This window comes from Cydia strobilella, chromosome 13 (genome assembly GCF_947568885.1).
Source record: "Cydia strobilella chromosome 13, ilCydStro3.1, whole genome shotgun sequence".
Classification (NCBI taxonomy): domain Eukaryota; kingdom Metazoa; phylum Arthropoda; class Insecta; order Lepidoptera; family Tortricidae; genus Cydia; species Cydia strobilella.
Window position 1 is genome coordinate 15,084,535 of NC_086053.1, and position 18,049 is coordinate 15,102,583.

Sequence of the window (18,049 nt, forward strand, 5' to 3'; positions counted from 1 at the left end):
TATTAGTGCGTAACAGTAAACTCTACAATAGGGATATTGACATGAATCGCGAATATATAAAATGTTATGTTTTTATGGTACTAAGAAATGTCATGTCTTACACATGAAACGTCATTTTAGTCTAAAGAATAAAAAAAACAGACCTTAGGTCTCAACACAAACATAACATTTTCAAGCCATGCGCAAGGTTAAAGCTGACATCCGATAATACGTACGAGTAGGGTAGTCCCGGGGGCCGTTTGAAACACTACGTTTTTACCGCCAGTAACTAATTTATTTTAACAATTAGCAGGGAATGGTGCCTGTATTATTAAAGGTAATTTCTTTAGTTTTTACATAAAATGTGTTTGTAAAGCCTATCGCCCATGGTTACGTAATGATAGAAAATTAAAAAGAATGTGGAAGTGTGGTTCAATTGACCCCATAGGTGTTTCAATTGAAACACTATGTGGGGACGTTTGAAATACCTTAATACATTCGGCAAAATGAAAGATACAGAAATACAGATAACTTGTTATTCATGATCTTTTTTAAATAACTATCACGATATCAATGAGATCAACTAAAGTACGCAAAAAAATTATAAACATTTCGCAATTTATCTGTGTCTGAAGATGTTGATCAAAGGGATGCGACAAATAATTGTAAGAAATCTAGATTCCTTTGTTGTGATTACCTTATTACATACCTATAACTTAATCAAACGTGTTTTAATGCAACAAGATATGACGATAAGGATTTTTTGTAGAAATACATAATTAAACGTCATTAAATTTAATAAGCAACCTCGCCTATTTAGAGGATCATAACGTCGTTTGATGATTAATTAAAACATGCCTTTTAGAATTAACGTTAATTTAAAACGTGTGGCTTATTTCCGCTAAAGCTTAGCCAGGCTTATTAATTATTAATTAAACATCAAGACCCAATTCGTAAGTATTAGTCTTCAGTTCAAGGAAGTTCCGCGTTCGGACTCCATGTGAGCTTGTTTCTTTTTGACCTCTTTAAATTAATGTATACCGGGATAAATAACCTGGATTATACTTAACATATTGTTTTTAAAGTAAGTCTAAGCCGTTTGTATAAGAAATAACAGACTGGATAGTTGCTAATTCCCTTAAACACGCGTCATAGCAAAAACCTTCACTCGTCATCAATCATCATCTTTACTTGTCCGCAAAATATATTCCATGGGCATCGGCTTTAGACTATGAGACAAAGACTGAGTTTCAGATTGTAAGACGTTTAAAATTTTTAATAGTTCAATATCAATATTAACTAAAATATATCTTCGTTCAGGTGTAACATGGTCCGGGCTATCAAAATCCTGCCAACTTAGCTTTGTCTAACTCTACCTAAATACCTAAATAGATACATGTATATGTATACAAATTAATTTTTAACAAGCAGAAACGTCTGCGATCGATGCTATTAAGCTTAGAATAAATTTAAAAGTGGAAAAATTACTGCCTTGGGTGAGACTTGAACTCACGGCCTCTGGATCGATACTCCAGCGCTCTGCCAACTGAGCCACCAAGACTCATCCATAGTCAGCAGCAAATCTTCCCACTATATGGGTCCAGGGGACCCTAGCGACATCTACCGTAAGAGTGTTACACTTCTTAAACGGCCACCGGAGTTCCAAGTCATATTGGAAATTCACCAGTTACGATGTGCTACCCATTCTAAATTAATTTTTAACAAGCAGAAACGTCTGCGATCGATGCTATTAAGCTTAGAATAAATTTAAAAGTGGAAAAATTACTGCCTTGGGTGAGACTTGAACTCACGGCCTCTGGATCGATACTCCAGCGCTCTGCCAACTGAGCCACCAAGACCTCATCCACAGTCAGCAAATCTTCCCACTATATGGGTCCAGGGGACCCTAGCGACATCTACCGTAAGAGTGTTACACTTCTTAAACGGCCACCGGAGTTCCAAGTCATACTGGAAATTCACCAGTTCTAAATTAATGTATATATGTATATAGTCGCCTAGTACCCACAATACCTACAAGCTTTCTTTATTTGGGGCTAGCTCGGTCCGTGTAAAACTGTCCCCAAATATTTATTTATTTAATACATATTTACTACAGCAAGTTTGCAATGTTGGAAGAGCTGCGGCAGTTCGGGTTGGACCGCCATGACTTTCCGACGCTTTTGGATAATGTATCCACGCTGCTGCGTATGCTGACGCTGAACATCGACAGCCGGAATACCAAACGTTAGTATTATGAGTATTATGGCCAGGGTTGGGCAGTATTTCAATTACATGTATATGAAATAAAAATACGTATTTTGTCTATAAAACTCCCGTGAGACTCAAACATATTAGATTATTTTAAACTGGATCACTCACGTATTATTAATTCGAATAGCTCGACATGTTTCGGTCCAATTTACGAGGACCGTCTTCACGGAGACACGACACTTCTTCACTGGTCGAGGGCGCGGCGTGACTCGCGTGACACGCCGCGCCCTCGCTAATCTAATACGTATTTTGTATTTGTATTTCAAATATTACTTGGAAAAGTATTTTGTATTTGGTATTTTAAATACTTCACTCGCATGTATTTAGAATTCTATAATCCTAAAATGGAACGTTTTTTATAAATATAGTGAATGCGGGAATATACAATGCGATTATGGCTACCCAGAATCCTGCTACTTACACCGGGGACTGGAAAAATTTTTTTTAGTTAAAATTACCCTACGATTACAACGTTACAGTAGAATTTATAACAAGAATGATGACAATGTATCGTCTCTGCTGATTTTAACATATGACTTGTACAGAGTGATTCAGAAGACGTGAGCGGGATCAAGACTGCGCATTTCGTAAATTACAAGCAACTGTTTCGTATCAGTATCTATTAGTAAGACTAACGTTAATTTTTAGTAGTGTTGAAAAAAATTTTTATAATTTATTTATGACATACGACGATACTCTGTGTCAAATTGAGTGTCATCACTTCATAACTTTCATCAGTCTGGTTACTTCTGAAAACTCGTATAACTAAAATACTGTCATAACGGTTAAAGAGGTTTTATGTTTATTAATTAGGTATGTAGGGTAACCATGATTGTAGAGAATGAAATTTATCCTCACCAAAAAGTTAAAAAAAAAAACGGAAAAAGTAGTATGTTTCAACTAAATACGACGGTGATCGATCAATCAACAGTTACTGAGTGTGCGGGAATAGTCCTGCTCACGTCTCATGAATCAACCTGTACAATGGTGGTATAAGAATTTCAGATTTTTAATGATAAAGGAAAAGAACTAAGCGTCCTTGAATGCTATTAGGATTTGTATCGATATTAGGACTTCCATAACATACCAGCTTGTGCTGCTTCGCTCCAGCCGAGATACAATTAATTATATCCAGCCAATGAAATTGTTTTCATTACACTTACGAAGAAGAATGACTAGTTTATAAAAAAAACTTGGAAAAACATAACTAGTAGGGACTAGAGAGTAAACAAAAAGACACGGTGCAATCTTTACATGACAAACTAATACACTCAATCCAAACCAGTCTACAAAGCGATTCCAAAGCAAATTATCCGACTACTAACCACACAAGAAACCTGATGAAAATAAAACAAAAACTACAAAAAACTACTAACAAAACTCGGGCAATGAAAAAGGAGCTAAAAGCATTATATAAACTAACAAGTAAGTACATTAAATTGGACTATCAGAAACATAGAACTACAACAATAGAAAAGCATTAAGAACTGAAAGGAAGCTTAAAAAAAGGTACAAAGAACTAAGATAAAAAAATACATATATTAAGGGTTTAAAGGCTCAAAAGGAGACAAAATATGACTGCAGCGAGATATTAATATTGCAACAGACTTCTACCGAACTTCATATGCTTGCGCCGCAAACAAAGTGCAAGAAATAGAATTCCCGAGCCACAATAATGTCATAAAAAAATAGACCAAACCAAATGTAGCGCTAATAAACTATTAAATAATTATAGATGCTATTCACAAATTGAAATCAGAATAAAAGTCCAAGAGCTGACAATGTTACAAATGAGGCTATAAAGTCAGCCCAAGATATTTTAGCGGCACCACTACTAAGTCTGTTTAACAAAATACTAGAGACATATGAAACACCGTCACAATGATCAGAATCTGATATTATTTTACTATATAAAAAAGGAGACCAAAGAAATCAGCAATTACAGACCCATAAGTCTACTACCAGCAGCAACATACAAACTCTTCTCTACAATCATTAATCAAAAATTAAGAGACACTAGAAAAGAAACAATCTATTGAACAAGCCGGCTTCAGAAAGGGTTTCTCGACCATAGATCACATACACACCTTAGAAGAAATCATTGAGAAATACCAAGAATTTCGACGACCATTATATATTGCGTTCATCGATTACCAAAAAGCATTCGATATTGTTTCTCATGAAAGTATTTGGACAACTTTACAGGGTCAAAATCTAGAGACAGAATACATAAGTATATTAAAGAATATATATATACCAAGAGCACCAGCAGAATATACCTAGAAAATATTGGAAAATACACAAATTAATATTCGATTAATTACATAAAATAAAGTAGAATATAAAACGAAAACTAACAAATAACAAAGTTTTTTAATCGGGATGCGAGGATTAAATTTATTTAACGTGTTCGGGGCGGCTGCCTCAACCCACCAACGGAGCGGTTGCTGACGCCCACGAGGGTTCATTACACATCGCCCTTAATCACTTTACGAGTTATCGCCCGGGATGCGATGACCAACGAACTTTGCGCCTGGCCCGCAGTCTAATATACTACATATAATATTATAAATGCGAAAGTAATTGTCTGTTTGTTACCTCTTCACGCTTAAACCGCTGAACCGATTCAGATGAAATTTGGTAAGTAAATATGGAGATAGTTTGAGGCCCAGGGAAGGACATAGTTTTTATTAATGATTATTAATGATCATCATCAATATATCAATATATATATATATATATATATATATATATATATATATATATATCAATATATATCAATATATGTCAATATATATCAATATATCAATATATATATCAATATATCATCAATACACGCGTGTGCGAGCCGGGGAAGTCGTGAGCAGATGCTAGTGAGTTATAATTATTTACTTTTCTTTTCCAGGAATATCAATTATCTTCTACGTATTGACACTGGTATCTCTATCCTGCAACTTCTACGCTTTCATAATATCTGTCATCTGGTATATCTTCTTTCGGGACGTAGAAGAAGAACAGTTGAAGAAAACCATAGCATTCGCTCAAATGGTTACGAGTACGGTGTCCGTCACCAACTTTTTTCACATGTATTGGAATAAGTAAGTATTGACAGAGAATTATTCCTCATCCTTCACAATGACAAACTTAATGCATTTAGTATTTTTCTCATTCAAAAATAAATTAGTAACATTGAACCAATTTACTACCTACTTTAGAAATAGCATTGTGTGGCATAAAGCCGGGGTGTGGACTGTATGAGAAAATAAGTTATGCTATGCTAACACAAATGAATTAGGTTAGCTTACCGGTTCTGCTGGGTGTCCTCTTGCTGGTGGTGGTGGTGGTTCCTTGCTGTTTCTTTTTTAATATTGGGGAACACTTTTAATAAGAAGTTTTTCTGAATATTATAATTTTATTTATATGATCGTGCTGTTTTTTATTTATTCGTAACAGTGGCTTCTCTGCTATCAGGGCACTTTGCCAACGTCGTGTATTAGATATATAAGTATACCAGTAAGACGTCGATATTCCGTCATCCGCCGAGGCCTTCACGATGCACTGTAGGATAGCTGGAGCAGCAGTACAAAGCATGATTGGCGGCCGAAGCAACGAACCGCCGAATGATGTCCAAAGAATTAGTTATTCGCATTTCCAGAAGAATTCTTCATTAACTGCACCCATTGCGCTTGCCATTAACTACATAATGTCCTATCAAAATTATACATTAAACAGCAGAATGCAAAAAATAATTAAAAATGTTTGGAGCACGATCCGCCGTGTTCCGTGGATCATTCGAAAGTCGATCGTGCTGTTTTTTTACGAGATTCTAATGACACTAAAGACTTTTGGCATTTATTGTCTTTTGACACCTTTTTTGTGTCATCGGCCAGTAGCCGCGCTACTTCACATGAGTTATAGCAAGTTATAGTATAGCAAGCAAGTTTGAATACTAGTTAAACACATTGTTTACAATCATCATTGTAAGTTTGTTGCTGTTGTTTGACTTTGAAAATAAGTGAGGGGGAGTCTGTGGGTTCCCCTCATCTGGCAGAATATTATTTGTCAGAAATACACTTCGCATAACACGTATCGCAGAAAACTTTTAGTCGAATGATACTTTCACATAAATATATACTTGCCATAAAAGTCATTTCGCATAACATTAATTTGGCAGAATTTTCTAACCTAACCCAGGTTAGGGTTTTCTGCCAAATAATATTATGCAAAAGTAAATTCTGCAAAGTAATATTAAGCGAGAAGCAGTATGAGAACTGCCAAACGATATTTCTGCCAAGTAACATTATGCAATACAAAAATATGTCAAAAACCTTTCTGCAACACAATAGGGAACCGTCGTCTGTAAACAATACTATGTCATGGTATATCTTTCTATGGAATGGCAAGTCATTTATGTAGATAAGGAACTTGGAAAAACCCCAATATAATTGATCACTGTGGTATGCCCATTGAGACCAATGACCCCGGTGATCGGTGTTCATTTACATCGACCATTTATATTCTACTATGTAAGTAGGACTTAAGTAAATTCAGTGCCGAGCCTCTAACTCTAAAATAGTGTAGTTTTCTGATTCATGTTTCATGATAAACGCAGTCGAAGGCATTAGAAAAAACACAGAAGATACCTAAACCATCCCGTAACTAATCCCAGGCATCGGAAATATGCTTAATTAGTTCAATACTAGCACTGGTTGTCGAGCGACCCCGTGTAAAACCAATTTGCTTCATATGCATTAAATTATTGACGTTAAAATATCGTACTTATAGCAAATTTACTATTACTAATATAGGATAGATATCGATGGGGCCCGAGCTGCTACCCGATTTAAATTAAGCAGTTATTTTACTATGTTTCATTAGATTAGAAAACTCGCCGCAGTCAACACTATTGTAAAATATAACTACCAAGTCAGGGTACAATTTTACTTAAGATTTGACAGCAAGGACAGAGACTTTTCAGAGGTCATTAGTTTTTTTGACAGTAGGTAATTGATTTAAAAGCTTTATTTACATCAGCCGGGCTAGCACATGATTGGCGCAAGAGTATCTCGCCGCGACATAGACTACCTGTTCCCCTTTAATTCATACAGTTAGTAGACGACGGGTAGTCTATCTCGCGGCGAGATACTGTCGCGCCAATCATGTGCTCGGCCTACTGAGGTACTTAATTCAATCCTCCTAACTGGCATTCTAGCTAGGACACTAAAAATTGTTCCTAATTAGTGCAGTCAGACACTTAATAAATGCGGTTATATTTATTTGATTCTGAATTAAGTAAGATGTGTGAAGCGCTTTAGTGAATCTCGATGTTTTTTTTTTCAGAAATAAACTAAGATTAATTATAGACGCGTATATTCTCTGCGACTCTAACGTCGAGCCCTACAGCAGGATGTCCAGAAACATCGAAGTGACCTTGAAGTCAGTCAAAAAAAGGGCATTAATTTTTTGTATCTTCATCATGAGCCAAGTTGTAGTTTACCTTACGGTTCGACCCTTGGTTGTTGACAGAAGTTCTATGAAAGATTATCAAATTTTGTGGGGTATGTTTACTATTTTGTAGTAATAAAATGTAATATAGAGATCGTCTAAGCTAAAAGCTGTAACAGCCGGGCGTACCGGACCGCGACCTTGGTCCGGACGCAGCTATAACTGCGAAAGAGAAAGGGATATTTTGACCGGACGAAGGTCTCGATCCGGTACGCCCGTCTGTTACAACTTTAAGTTTGCATACTTGGAAGTGACAAATTGTGGCGCCGCTATAACACCATATTTTCATAGGAATATAACGTTTATATAAAATAAACTAAGTTAAAATGGTGTCAAAATCATCAAAACCAAATTAAACTGGACAAAATCACCTCTCATCACTCTAAAAAGGATTTCCGTGGTTTCTGGAGGTCCACAGGCAAAAGGAAGCCTATGGCTGGTCACCCGGTTAGTGTTGATGGCGTCAGTGAGCCCAAAAGTATCGCGAACCTGTTTAAAGATTATTTATTTTTAAAATCTCCCTTAGGTCCATCGCTGATGGAGGGGCTTGTGACTGAGACCGCCAATGAAAAACCAGGCTCAGGGTTTACGGCCAAGGATATTGATAGAGTCATTAAATCAATGTCCAGAGGCAAATCCCCGGGTCATGACGGGCTCAGTATCGAGCACTTTCAAAACGCTGGTCCTCACATATCTAGGGTATTGGAAATGTTTTTTACACTGTGCGTGAGACATTCATATCTGCCTAATGATATGTTGCGTACTATCGTCGTTCCTGTAGTTAAAAACAAAACTGGGGACCTGGCTGACAAAAATAATTACCGACCGATATCGCTGGCGACGATTATAGCCAAAATATTTGACAGTGTGCTTAATTCGCAGCTAAGTGAGCATATAAAACTGCATGACAACCAATTTTGCTTTCGACCGCGCTTGTCTACAGAATCTGCAATACTGTGTCTGAAGCATACTGTCAAGTATTATACCAAGAGTAAGACCCCGGTGATTGCATGTTTCCTGGACCTTTCTAGGGCATTTGACCTGGTTTCCTATGACATACTATGGGAAAAATTAAGGAAAACCAGTATACCACCGGAAACGGTACGTATATTTAGGTACTAGTATGGAAACCAGGTCAACTGCGTTAGATGGGTAAATGCGTTGTCGGACGAGTACAGGTTGGAGTGTGGGGTGAGGCAGGGGGGTTTGAGCTCACCAACGCTCTTCAACCTGTATGTGAACGAACTCATCGAGGAGCTCAGCAGCATCCATGTCGGATGCCATATAGACGGAGTCTGTGTAAATAACATCAGTTACGCAGACGACATGGTGCTTCTGAGCGCCTCGGTCTCTGGCATGCGTAGGTTGCTGGAGGTATGTGAGGATTATGCGATGTGTCACGGGCTCAAATATAATGAGAAGAAGAGCCAGTGTGTAGTCTTTGAGTGCGGCCGCAACAGGTCTTCGGAGTTTCCCGCAATCTATCTCAATGGTAGTCGGATGGGCCGAGTAAACCAATTTAAATATCTAGGTCATGTTGTTGCGGCCGACCTCAAGGACGATATGGATATTGAACGGGATTGGAGGGCCCTGTCGGTGCGGGCGAATATGATAGCTCGAAGGTTTGCGGGCTGCTCCGGGGGGTAAAGATCTCTTTAGAGCGTTCTGTACTTCCCTGTATACATGCAGCCTTTGGGTTCGGTATTCGCAGCCCCCATAGGCCCATGAGGCTCTCCGTGTCCAATATAATTTAACGCGTTCCGGGTGATTGTGGGACTGCCTCGCTTCTGTAGCGCATCAGGAATGTTTGCGGAGGCGCGCGTTGATTGTTTTCAGACGACCTTGCGCAGACGCGCCGCATCCCTGGTGCGCCGGGTGCGGGACAATCCCAACATCATCTTAAGAATGATAGCGGATAAGCCTGATTGTCCGCTAATGCTACACTGTGCGGGGCTACATTCCCCAATGGGCTCCATACAGTGGTAACGTGTAGGTTAAGTGTGTAGGTTTAGGTATAGGTATAATTGTTATTAGGCTTAGGTACTAACCCTTTTGAAACTGTTTTTTACTAACAAAATGTATGTGTCACAGTTACATGAGAATAAATGATTTAATTAATTAATTAATATACATATAGAAGCGCTGGAACCTCTGTCGCAAGCCCCTTCGGTGCAGATGCACACTTGACGTAGACGGTATATTACTAGTGGTATTAGTATTAAGTAATGTTTTTGTTTTTATTCTTCTAGGTCTTGATCCAATGGTCGAAACACCTAACTTCGAAATTTCAGTTTTTGTCATAACGATGACCGTGCCGATAATTGTATTTACACCCGTCAACATTATAGTCCTTCTCATAGTCATCGCCGGCTACTCCGAAGCTCACATGTTAGCCCTCAGCGAGGAGCTGCTGTATCTATGGGAAGACGCAGTAATCGACTATCAGATGCAGCCCTCAAAGAAGGAATCAAATCACATTATCTCAATCGACGAGTTTGTAAAACGACGTTTAGAAAACATAATTAAATCTCACGTACAAAGTATACAAATGTTCCAGCTGGTTGATGACGTGTTTAGAAATGGAATTGCTATTCAATTCATATTATTTTCAATATCCATCGTAGCTTGTCTGATGGCAGGCTTACAGAACACATATGTGCAAATCCCTTTTATTTTAATGCTGGTAGGCATGAACTGTTTCACGGGTCAGAATCTGATGGACGCAAGCTGCACTTTCGAAGCTGCTGTTTATCGTTGCAAATGGGAAAAGTTTGACAGGAATAACATGAAATCTGTGCTGTTTATGCTGCGAATCGCTCAGAAAAACATAAAGTTGTCAGCGGGGGGTGTGGCTTTCTTGACCTTCGCGAGTTTCACTTACATTGTCAGGAGTATCTACTCTATGTATACTGCGTTTCAGTAAAGGGATTCAGACAGGGGAGACGTAACTATTGGCAATGTTTTAAGGGGCACCGGTAAGCTCGGTTCTCCATACAAACGTAGTTCCGCTCTCATTTTAAAACGACTAGCTAGATTGCTCTGAAATTTTGTACTTACAATAGAATAAGGTATATGTCTGAAATTAGTTTATATAGCTTCAGATACCATAGTTAAAAAAACACAGCGAATTAAGTTTTTCACACAAAACTTGTTATTGCTCTATTTCGTTTGTATTATAAACTGGAGCTATTTAAACTATTTACAGACCTAGATATTCCTCATGTCATTGTATGTGCAAAGTTTCATGCAAAAAAGTAAAACTAAATTATAACAAATACAATATTACCCCCCACTCTGATTATCCCCCGGACCAAATGTGCCAAAAATACTGGCGGCATTACCTCGCTGAATGGCCAGGGATATCTTTTGGACGAGGAAAGAACCAGAGCGAGGGTCGCCGCCCCTTTCTCTTAAGCGTCGCCCTATATCCTTAATAAAGGCTTTGGCCTCGGCACACCAAGGTCCAGCCGTCTCGACGGCAACCGGGACAAAATCATACACCTGTTCAAGGTTCGCGTACTTGCTATGCTTGAACCTAGCAGCACTTTCAGCCGCTGCACCTGCCTTGTTCACCGTGCGCGCGAGATGAGTGGGAGAAGTGAGAAGTTTCATTACAATCCAACACGTAGTTTTAAAATGAGAGCGGAACTGCGTTTGTATTGGAAGGTACAATTCGGCCGCGCTTGCCAGGGACTCTTAAGCGTTTGTTCTGTTTATCATAGTAGTTTTAGCGATGGCCAGAATTTAAATAAAAATAATAAGAACAAATCGATTTATTTATTTTAATTTTCACTATTATGTTATTATGTTATGATCCTTAGTACTACTAATCACAATAATTAATAATAAAAATGCACAGAAATCTAAAATGTACAGTTTGGACAAGATGCTTCCTTATAACCTTTACTAGCTCCACGTCGTTGGTGCAGAAAAGAAAGACCGGTATGTGGCGTACTCCCGCTTATAAAGACTTGTGCACATTTTTAAAATAAATATGCCATGTCTATACTTTTTATAACGAATTTTAACGAAATTTTTATTTTTAGTGTGTATATTAAAATAAGAAAAAATTATTATTATTAAAAAAAAGTTAATACCTGGCAAATAATCTTTATTTGAATTTTCCAATATATTTATATGAAACCATATAAAATTAATATCAGAAATGAATTTAACATCCTTAAGTTACACGAAAATGATAACAAAGTTGACCACTTAGCAAAATTTTGCATCAAAAATTCATCTGTGAGTCAACTGTGCAAAAGGAAATTCCAACATCATTATTTGCCGTAAATCGCACTTTTTTGTCGTGTGCACCACGGACTAGTCGTTTGATAATCAATTAAAAACATGCCTTTAAGAATTAACTTTAATGTAAAATTAAACGGCGTCTTTCCGCTGAAGCTTAGCCTTATTAATTATTAATTAAACATGAATACCCAATTCGTAATTATTAGTTTTCAGTTCAGGGAAGTTCCGCGTTCGGACTCCATGTCAGCTTGTTCCCTTTTGATCTCTTTAAATTAATGTATACCGGATTAAATAACCTGAATTATACTTAACATGTTTTTAAAGTAAGTCTAAGCCGTTTGTGTATAAGAAAAACCTTTACTCGTCACTCGTAAATTATCATCTTTACATGTTCACAAAATGCACGCGCTCAGGGTGTATGGGCAATATTCCATGGGCATCAGCTTTAGACTATGACACAACGCGCTAATAGCTGATGCTTCTGCTGATTTTCAGAATCATTCAACTTTAAATTACAGTGGCCTTTTTCGGATTGTAAGACGTTTAAATTCGCTACCGTAAAACAACCTATCTATGTATACTTATAAACTGAAATAAATGTCATATACTAAGAAAAAATGACCAAGGCCTCCAGTGCCGAATGGCACAGGCACCTGCCGCGACAGCAGAGGACGCTGGTTCGATTCCAGCCTGGGGCACTGGAGGCCTTGGTAATTTTTTCTTAGTATATGACATTTATTTCAGTTTATAATTTATATAGTAGTTTCTACTTAAAATAAAAACAAATTAAAGTATTTTCTGTAAATAATTTTACTTGTTCTAATACTTCTAACAGTATGTATACTTAGTCCAAAAACTTCTACTTTTTAGTAATTCAATATTAATTAAAATATATATCTTCGTTCAGGTGTAACGTGCTCTGGACTATCAAAATCGCTGCCACTTAGCTTTGTCTAACTCTACCTATGTATGTGTATAGTCGCCTAGTACCCACAATACCTACAAGCCTTCTTTATTTGGGGCTAGCTCGGTCCGTATAAAACTGTCCCCAAATATTTATTTATTTAATACATATTTACTACAGCAAGTTTGCAATGTTGGAAGAGCTGCGGCAGTTTGGGTTGGACCGCCATGACTTTCCGACGCTTTTAGGGAATGTATCCACGCTGCTGCGTATACTGACGCTGGACATCGACAGCCGGAATACCAAACGTTAGTATTATGAGTCATTCATATACTGTAGTATGTATGAAGTATGTTGGTCAGTATTTGAAATACAAATACGTATTTTGTATTTATATTTCAAATACTACTTGGAAAAGTATTTTGTATTTGGTATTTCAAATACTTCACTAACATGTACCTAATTAGTATTTCAAATACTTAAAGCTTCAAAATACATTTCCACAAAATATATTTTATTAAATTCTATAGGGTGCGTTGGGGTAAGATTGAACGGGTTTTTCATGCGGGTTGATGAAAAGTCGCCCGTAATGCTTCAGCACGATTTTTTGTCTTACCCCTCATGAAAAACCCGTTTAATCTTACCCCAACGCACCCTAATCCGTAAATGGAACATTTTTTAGGGTTCCGTACCAAAAGGCTAAAAACAGGACCCTAAAAAACGTTCCATTTAAGGATTAGGGTGCGTTGGGGTAATGTTCTTGTAAAAAACGAAATATGATCTTTCTTATATATTTTTTGTTCTAGCTTGCCGATTTTGACGTGTGTCAAGTATATGGTGCATATAGTAAATACAAGTATATGTCGTCAATTGCTGATATACCTATTGCTGTACAAAAAAAAAACCTAAAAAAAATTTTTTTTAAGTACATTCAAGTCAGCGACACCTCCAAGTTTTTCATCAAGCTAGCATCTTTAACAAGCTACAAAAAGAATTTATTTACTTAGTTTTATCTGTGGTAGATAATTCATGACTACTTATTGATGAGTGTTAATATTAGTTTCCTTTAAACGTCGTAATCAACATAAAAATCTACTGTTAATGTAAGAATACGAAAGTAGTATATACAAGTGTGCTAAGTGAACAAGGGAATGTTCACTTCAGCATGGTGCTGATGCTGGCCGATTGTCTAACTTTCGTTTTATATTGTTTTCAAGAATATAAAACGAAAACTAACAAATAACAGTTTCAATCGGTATGCGAGGACAAAATTTATTTAACGTCGCCATTCCTCAACCCACCAACGGAGCGGGTGCTGACGCCCACGAGGGTTCATTACACATCGCCCTTAACCACTTTACGAGTTATCTCCCGCGATGCGATGACCAACGAACTTTGCGCCTGGCCCGCGGTCTAATATACTACATAATAATATTATAAATGCGAAAGTAACTGTCTGTTACCTCTTCACGCTTAAAACGCTGAATCGATTCAGATGAAATTTGTTAAGTTAATATGTAGATAGTTTGAGGAAAGGACATAGGTTAGTTTTCATTAATGATCATCATCAATACACGCGTCTGCGAGTCGGGGAAGTCGTGGGCAGATGCTAGTCAGTTATAATTATTTACTTTTCTTTTCCAGAAATATCATTTATCTTCTACGTATTGACACTGGTATCTCTATCCTGCTACTTCTACGCTTTCATGATATCTGTTATCTGGTTTATCTTCTTTCGGGACGTAGAAGAAGAACTGTTGAAGAAAACCATATCATTCTCTCAACTGGTTACCACTACGATGTCCGTCACCAACTTTTTGTACATGTATTGGAATAAGTAAGTATACGAGTAGGGAATATTACTGCAATGTTCTGCCACCAGAGTGCAGCTCTAGCCTTTTTAGTAAACCATGTGACCATAGAGTAACTTATACATACTGTACCTTTAGCAGGTTTTTGACAAGTTTTCAGAGATAATAAAATATCACATTGATGCATCAAGGCGGTTTGTTTACAGAGGACCAACCGGGAAACGCGAATCCGAAATCTATCTGCCTCTTTACGGCTCGAATATGCAAGAGTGACAGAGATGTTAGATAACAAAAGTTCAATGTTCTTGTTACGAGGTAGACCCTCAGATTGTGGTAGTGGTGCCCCCTACGCAGAGTTTTGCGTAACAGTAGCTGCGCCAGGTACATCACATAATTTAGCATAGCAAGCAAGTTTAGCATAGCAAGTAATTAAACACATTGTTTACATCATTGTAAGCTTGTTGCTGTCTTTTAACTTTGAAAAAAAGTTAGTTTTCGTCTGCAAACAATACTGTATTATCATGGTACTTATATCTTTCCAAGAAATGGCAAGTCATTTAATTATGTAGATAAGGAATAGGAAAAGCCCCAATATTGATCCCTGTGGTACACCCATAGAGACCAACGACCCCGGTGATCGCTGTCCATTCAGATCGACCCTTTTAGTTGGGGAGCCGGCGATGCTAAATGTGTAGTTACACTAGTTACTCAAGCGTCGTAGACCTATTGGAATCGAAAGTTTAGAGGAAAAGAAGAAAAAAAGATTATATAAAGTTTTTTTTTCCAGCGAGCAGGAAAGCGTCTACAGATGTTTTTTTGGGGCGGTTGGTGGAGGGTTAAAATATCGTAAAGTAGATTGTGGATTTAGTCGATTTGGTTCAAGTTAAGGGTTTAATTTAATATTATACTAATTTGTACGCAATTCTTTATTCTGACGACCACAAGTTCGACGCCCGATTTTCACATTGTAACCGTCAGATTAAGGAAATGCTTACAAGCAGTTGTCAGATTCAGAAATAGCACAATTAGGTATAGCATTAATTTGGATTAAAATTACCAAATCCACAATCTGCTTAGACTTTAGAGTTAGACCAAGAAAAGCCTGCAGTGACATTGATAGCATATGCAGTGCAAGTGTTATCTTAAACGTCAAAATTCTATGAAATTATGACGATAACACGTGTACTGCGTTAAAATATCGTACTCATTGTGAAAAAGATTTTTTTTTTCAAAAACAAATCTGAATGTAGGTCTTAAGTTAGCAGCACAGAATATGGGTCTTAAGTTAGTAGCGCCAGAGTTGTTACCCGATTTAAATAAAAAAGTTATTTTACTATGTTTCATTAGATGGAAACTCGCCGCAGTCAATAATATTGTTAAATATAAGTACTAAGTCAGGCGCTACAATTTTAGTAAGGATTTGACAGCATGGACAGATTAGACAGACTTTTCAGAGGTCATTAGTTTTTTTCGACATTAATTGATATAAAAGCCTTTATTAAATCAAATAATATAATAGTTTTTACGTTACTGGTTTCATCAATTTATGCATCCAAAGTTAAAACGGCCATTTTTGTTTTGAGGTCATAGATCGACAAATCCAGCAACGTAAAAACTACTATAATGTAGGTATTCAAAGGTACATAAATACAAAATACAGTACAGTACTGCCCCCTTTTTTGAATTTACAATTATTTAGCAGTGGCGCTAGTGAGCACGTTGATGGGCTCTTAATTCAGTCGTAGTAACTGGCATCCTAACTACGATACTATAAAAATTGTTCCTAGTTAGTGCAGTCAGATACTTAATAAACGCGGTTATACCTAGGATTTGATTCTGAATTAAGTAAGATGTGTGATGCGCTTTAGTGAATCTCAATTTCTTTTTCAGAAATAAACTAAAAAGAATTATAGACGCGTATATTCTCTGCGACTCTAACGTCGAACCCTACAGCAGGATGTCCAGAAACATCGAAGTGACCTTGAAGTCAGTCAAAAAAAGGGCATTATATTTTTGTATCTTCGTCGTGAGCCAAGTTGTAGTTTACCTTCTGGTTCGACCCCTGGTTATTGACAGAAATTCTATGAAAGATTATCAACTTCTGTGGGGTATGTTCACTGTTTTGTTTTGTAGTAATTAAATATAATATAGAGATAGTCTAAGCTGAAAGCTGCAACAGGCGGGCGTACCGGACCGCGACCTTGGTACGGGCTGAGGCCTGTTCGCCAGAGTGGAAGGTGGTCCGCCGCAGGTACGTCCGTTTAGGTCGTAGTTATAAGTGCGAATAAGAGAAAGATATATTTTGACCGGACCAAGGTCGCGGTCCGGTACGCCCGTCTGTTGCAGCTATAAGTTTGCATAAAGTTGGAAGCGACAAATTGTGGTGCCAGTGCCACTATAAACACCATATTTTCATAGGAATTTAACGTTTATATACATATAGCAGCGCTGGAACTTTTGTCGCAAGCCCCTTCGGTGCAGATGCACACTTGACGTAGACGGTATATTACTAGTGGTATTAATATTAATAAGTAATGGTTTTGTTTTTATTCTTCTAGGTCTTGATCCAATGGTCGAAACACCTAACTTCGAAATTTCAGTTTTTGTCATAACGATGACCGCGCCGGTAACTGTATTTGCACCCGTCAGCATTATAGTCCTTCTCATAGTCATCGCCGGCTACTCCGAAGCCCACATGTTAGCCCTCAGCGAGGAGCTGCTGTATCTATGGGAAGACGCCGAAATAGACTATCAGATGCAGCCCTCAAAAAAGGAATCAAATCACATTATCTCAATCGACGAGTTTGTAAAACGACGTTTAGAAAACATAATTAAATATCACGCGCAAAGTATACAAATGTTCCAGCTGGTTGACCACGTGTTTAGAAATGGAATTGCTATTCAATTCATATTGATTTCAATATCTCTCGTAGCATTTCTGATGGCAGGCTTACAGAACACATATGCGCATATCCCTTTTGTTTTAATGCTGGCAGGCATGAACTGTTTCACCGGTCAGAATCTGTTGGACGCAAGCTGCACTTTCGAAGCTGCTGTTTATCGTTGCAAATGGGAAAAGTTTGACAGGAATAACATGAAATCTGTGCTGTTGATGCTGCGAATCGCGCAGAAAAATATAAAGTTGTCAGCGAGGGGAGTGGCTTTCTTGACCTACGCGAGTTTCACTTACATTGTCAAGGGTATCTACTCTATGTATGCTGCGTTTCAGTCAAGGGATTCAGAGACAGGGGAGACGTAACAATTAGCATTTATTATAGTAGATTATGCTTGTATTAAGCGCACACCAAATAGCGCGAGTGTTCTTTAA

At 37.6% G+C, this 18,049-nt stretch overlaps 1 protein-coding gene, 2 non-coding genes and 1 pseudogene across 3 annotated transcripts; 2 read left to right on the plus strand and 2 right to left on the minus strand.

Moving 5' to 3' along the window:
• Positions 1-1,467: 1,467 nt before the first annotated feature.
• On the minus strand, positions 1,468-1,540 carry Trnad-auc (transfer RNA aspartic acid (anticodon AUC)). The gene has a single exon. It is a non-coding gene; the product is annotated as a tRNA-Asp (tRNA).
• Positions 1,541-1,765: 225 nt separating this feature from the next.
• Trnad-auc (transfer RNA aspartic acid (anticodon AUC)) lies at positions 1,766-1,838 on the minus strand. Its single transcript has one exon. It is a non-coding gene; the product is annotated as a tRNA-Asp (tRNA).
• Positions 1,839-2,105: 267 nt separating this feature from the next.
• LOC134746929 (uncharacterized) lies at positions 2,106-10,678 on the plus strand. The gene is made up of 4 exons (XM_063681501.1): positions 2,106-2,223; positions 5,156-5,348; positions 7,591-7,808; positions 10,005-10,678. Exons 1-4 carry the CDS (start codon positions 2,106-2,108, stop codon positions 10,676-10,678), a joined length of 1,203 nt encoding a protein of 400 aa, XP_063537571.1.
• A 2,422-nt stretch (positions 10,679-13,100) lies between these two features.
• On the plus strand, positions 13,101-18,049 carry LOC134746930 (uncharacterized; annotated as a pseudogene).